Source organism: Phoenix dactylifera, chromosome 2 (assembly GCF_009389715.1).
Source record: "Phoenix dactylifera cultivar Barhee BC4 chromosome 2, palm_55x_up_171113_PBpolish2nd_filt_p, whole genome shotgun sequence".
Lineage (NCBI taxonomy): Eukaryota > Viridiplantae > Streptophyta > Magnoliopsida > Arecales > Arecaceae > Phoenix > Phoenix dactylifera.
In genome coordinates this window covers 9511654-9517096 of record NC_052393.1, presented here as the reverse complement: position 1 = coordinate 9517096, position 5443 = coordinate 9511654, and the positions used below count along the sequence as shown (strand labels likewise).

At 38.9% G+C, this 5443-nt stretch overlaps 1 protein-coding gene across 1 annotated transcript; it reads right to left on the bottom strand.

Moving 5' to 3' along the window:
- Positions 1–2250: 2250 nt before the first annotated feature.
- On the bottom strand, positions 2251–5224 carry LOC120104620. The gene is made up of 4 exons (XM_039116066.1): positions 5046–5224; positions 3849–4836; positions 3582–3755; positions 2251–2259 (listed from the first exon to the last, which is right to left on the bottom strand). The coding sequence occupies exons 1-4, from the start codon at positions 5222–5224 to the stop codon at positions 2251–2253; spliced, it is 1350 nt and encodes a 449-aa protein (XP_038971994.1).
- Between the last annotated feature and the right edge of the window lie 219 nt (positions 5225–5443).

Below are 5443 nucleotides of genomic sequence, written 5' to 3'. Positions count from 1 at the left end.
TACGGGATGGCATTGGTATCTAATTGCTCTGGACTTGACGAACCAATGTTTTGAATGCCACAACTCGATGTGGAGCTTCCATGTACCAGATGACGTTATCAAATATGTGGGTATCAATTGTACAATCTTTTACATCGTTTTTGTTTTTAAATTGAATCACAAGTTAAGCAGATATAATATATTGTGGACATTCTTGCAGGCATCATTTTTGAGACACTGGCTAGAAGATTGCGTTGGATACCATATCCCTGATTGTCCCGTTCGAGAAATTAGAGAGTGCGCACAACAGACACTAGATAGTGTGGATTGCGGGGTGTATGTGCTCATGTATGCCGAGGAACTGATACGTGGCACTACCAGACCATTACCGGAGGAGTTCAAGGATCCCTCTATGTACAGGACCTGGGTTGCAGGAAAACTATTGTTAAATACTCGTTGTCTTACAATTGATAGGTTCTGGTCGTGGTATGACGAGAAGAAAAAATAGGCATAGAGAATAGAGCCTTCAGATGTAAAACATTCTTATAACAGTTTTAATTTCTGTGTAATTATACTGGTTGACACAGTTATGACGATTAAATTGAATGATTTTTCAACAGTCTAATTTGCCTATATCTCTTTGCTGTCGTGCTATATAAAGGATGCAATGACAATGTGTCTTTGTTGATTTTTGTGACTCCCCGCCATCATTTTTTTTTGTGCCATGGTGTGCCATGCTTCTGATGGCACAATGAATTTTCTGAAATGCAAGAAGCCAGTTGAACACAACCTCCAGGGATAGACTACAACAAGTGTGTTCCAACCAAACGTTGATGTGTGCAAACATTAACAAATTTTGTGCCAAGCTAGGTGCCATGGTTTGTCATGCTGCATTTAATTGATTGGGATACTGATTTTCTTACAGGTATGTTTTTATTTTAGTTGAAAAGCAGGTTTTGAGTAAAGTAATGACCAACTTTGCAATCCTTGAGTGTACGGGACAAATATGCAAGTACAAAGTGAAAATCATGTTTCTGTTGAACACTAACTTCCGAGACAGGATTCAACTAGTGTGTTCCAACCAAACGTTGTTGCGTGCAAACAGTAATTAATTGTGTGCCAGGAATGTAGAAGTGTGTTCAATTGTTTAAATAGAAGTCTCAGTTGTGTGCTTGGGATTTATATGTGGGTTCCACTCATACTTAAATGCGTTCCAAGCATAGTTTACTGTTTGCGAATCATCTGAATTTCAAGAAGCTTCTGTCTTATATTTGTCCAATATCATCAACAATAATAGTGTGCCGGGGCAAATGGCACACTAAAGTATCTGAAATTGTTTCAAAGCAACTCAAAAATCTGACATTGTCTAAAACAAGTGTGTTCCAAGCAATTGTTGTTGGGTGCAAACCTTCAAAAAATGAGTGCCAGGCTTTTATAAGTGTGCACACCACATACTGAAATGTGTTCCAAGCATAGTTTACTGTTTGCGTAGAATGAACATTTATGTGCCAGGCTTCTAGAAGTGGATTCCAATCATACTTAAATGCGTTCCATTGCAATCCAATGAAGTGTGCACCAGTATGGAATGTGTGCCAGGATTCACAGATTGTGTTCGAAGTACAATTAACATGGTGCCAGGAACTTTCAATGAATTTTGACAGTGTGCCTTGGTGTACCATATTATATTAACTCCTTTTATTTGCTATAAATACAGTGTTCCAGTACTAATAAACGGTGTGCTTCGGATTACTGTATGCTGCGTAGTACATATGTCAGACATGTTGCACAACCAGAGGTGTGCCTTCCAAGCATAGTTTACTGTTTGCGTAGAATGAACATTTATGTGCCAGGCTTCTAGAAGTGGATTCCAATCATACTTAAATGCGTTCCATTGCAATCCAATGAAGTGTGCACCAGTAGTATGAAATGTGTGCCAGGATTCACAGATTGTGTTCGAAGTACACTTAACATGGTGCCAGGAACTTTCAATGAATTTTGACAGTGTGCCTTGGTGTACCATATTATATTAACTCCTTTTATTTGCTATAAATACAGTGTTCCAGTACTAATAAACGGTGTGCTTCGGATTACTGTATGCTGCGTAGTACATATGTCTGACATGTTGCACAACCAGAGGTGTGCCATGGTGTGCCATGGGTTGCTTACTACTAATCGGTATAGAGACACGCAATCATCTGAATTTCAAGAAGCTTCTGTCTTATATTTGTCCAATATCATCAACAGTAATAGTGTGCCGGGGCAAATGGCACACTAAAGTATCTGAAATTGTTTCAAAGCAACTCAAAAATCTGACATTGTCTAAAACAAGTGTGTTCCAAGCAATTGTTGTTGGGTGCAAACCTTCAAAAAATGAGTGCCAGGCTTTTATAAGTGTGCACACCACATACTGAAATGTGTTCCAAGCATAGTTTACTGTTTGCGTAGAATGAACATTTATGTGCCAGGCTTCTAGAAGTGGATTCCAATCATACTTAAATGCGTTCCATTGCAATCCAATGAAGTGTGCACCAGTATGGAATGTGCCAGGATTCACAGATTGTGTTCGAAGTACACTTAACATGGTGCCAGGAACTTTCAATGATTATTAACAGTGTGCCTTGGTGTACCATATTATATTAACTCCTTTTATTTGTTATAAATACAGTGTTCCAGTACTAATAAACGGTGTGCTTCGGATTACTGTATGCTGCGTAGTACATATGTTTAATATGTTGCACAACCAGAGGTGTGCCATGGTGTGCCATGGGTTGCTTACTACCAATCGGTATAGAGACACGCAATCATCTGAATTTCCAGAGAACAATACAATTCATTTCATTGACATCAATTGTTTCTGCAAAATTCTTCCACAACAAAATAAGAAGCAAATGACTACGACAAAAATAAAAAATTCAGATCTCCATACATTACACCTAATCTCCAAAATATTTAGTCGATGGCCACATTACAAGTTCTTCTGTTGTGCCCAAGCTTTCCGCAGCGTCCACATTTTATATGACGTACTAACTCCCCTTGCGAAGGTCTTCTCTTTTTTTTTGGCCTACCTGGTCGAGTCTTAAGATTGGGGGTAAAATATGAATCTCATCTGAGGCACTATAGGGCTCCTCGATATCAGGAATTGGACTAATAGCTTCGGCATATGTTGCTCTGTACATTTCAGTTTTGAAACAATTATCAGTGAAGTGGTACAGTGATCTACCAGCCTTCTCAATGCATGCACATGCATGCTTACATGGCATGCGGAATATGTGCCACTCGCCGCAAGAGCATTTGTTATTCTGGAGGTCAACTTCGCAAGAGTAGTTTGTATCCTTTACGTCATATATCATTATGTTTGACGTAAATACGGATAATCTCCGACCGTCTTCTGCATTTCTATGCAATACTTTCTCTGCATCTGGGCATAGATTTGTTTGAATATTGTAACCTCGATTACGCCGTTCATGCATCAATGTCATTATTTGAATCCTAATATGGTCAACCAACTGAGGCACGGGAAGATGGCGAGCCTCCAAGATCCAACTGTTGAAACACTCTGCCACGTTAGATGTCATAATACCCCATCGTGGACATGGAAATACTGCATTTGCCCAATGCTTCGGATTTGCATGCAGGAGAAAAGTTCTACTCCCTGGAGCATCTAATGTAAGCTTGCTAATTATTTTGTGGAAAACATTCAGCCTTGGAGTATAAGCAGCAGCATTTAGTAAATCGAGCAGTCTTTTTCTCTCACTTGCACAATAATGGACAAGCATCTGCATTAACAATAATAAAAGGATGAGATCATCAACATCCTAAATTAGTTAGATATATTCTATGCTGAAAATTAAAAATATGACTATACATACCTGATTCTTGAAGTTGTCTTTCACATGACGGAAACAATATGAGTGGTAACTACCAGAAAAGTACTTCGGCACTGATTTAATAATTCCTTGATGTCTATCCGTCATAAATGTGATCTGCTCACTTCGCCACTCAATGCAACTATAAATTGCTTCTTTCAAATTCCGACAAAACCAGTCCCAATTGTCATCAGTCTCCGTATCGACCACACCGTAAGCAATAGGAAACATATCGTCGTTCGCATCTTTGGAAGTCGCACCAAGAACTACTCCTCCATCCTTATGCTTTATAAATGTTCCATCCATAAAAATCAAAGGTCTACAACCTCTTATGAAACCCACTACTGAAGCATGAAATGAAATGAATAGGCGTCTGAATCGACCTTCAATAGTTTCATACTCCGCTATGCTGCCAGGGTTGGTCTCAAGAATGGCATCGCAATACCAGTGTATCCGGTCATAAGATTTTGATCTGTGACCATAAAGGTCCTTCATAGCCACCTCCTTGCCATGCCAAGCTTGATGATACGGCAATTCAACACCATATTCTCGACGAATATCCTTTACGATATCAGTCGGCCTATATAACGGCATATCTTGAAGTTTTTCTTTAACTATGTTTGAAACCCAACGTTTCGAAGCCTTAGGATGCGACCGGACTTGCAACCCTCCGCCACATGTATGCTGACTATTCATTTTTTTAATTGCAAAACTTTCTTGATTTCCAAGTCGGGAAGCATGGATACGCCATTCACATCCTTCGTATGCACATTCCACGGTCACTCGCAGGCGATCGTTCTTCACAAATACAAAATCTCTACAATTTGCAATGCAAAAGTTGTGAATCGTGTCGCGAAGAGTTTCCACATCATTGAACTCCTGACCAACACCCTCAATAGAAGTTTTCCAAGCATCCAAAGATTTTCTTTGACTAGGTTGCTCTTCGATTGCCGCTCTTGTTTCTTCAACAACTCGACCGAAATTACTTGAGCTACCTTTTGAAAAAAAATTTGATCAGCAACTGCACTCAACATTTTGGGCTAGGCCACTATCCCTACAATAAGTTTAACAAAAATTCAGCATACTAACTATTAAATTAGTGATTAACATGAAAAAACTAATATGTGAAATATGCAATACAATAAAGAGTTAAACTAAGATTACCAAAATAGAAAAAGATGCAATTAACTACTGCATTACCTCATATCAATTACGACATCGGCTGCTTCGATCAAGCATGGAATATGACTAACAACCAACTCGATCACCGGCGCATTTAAGTTGACGTGTATTTGATGCATTTTCCGAACATCATTATCCCCCAGGAGCGAAACAACCATTCTAGACTTGTTTGGAATAAAATATTTAACTTCTACCATTGTATCAGACAGATGTCTCCACCTATCCACTATTTCTTTGTAAATTTGATCGAGATTTGTGTCCTCGGAGATGGAAATAATAAGAGCTTCGCCACCATAAGAACAAATAGCCATGAAAACAGGGCTATTTCTTTTTTTGGAAGCCATAACAATAGAAAAATGAAAAAAGGGAAAATGATTGAAGTTCCGAATGCTATTACAACAATGAAGCGAAGGGAA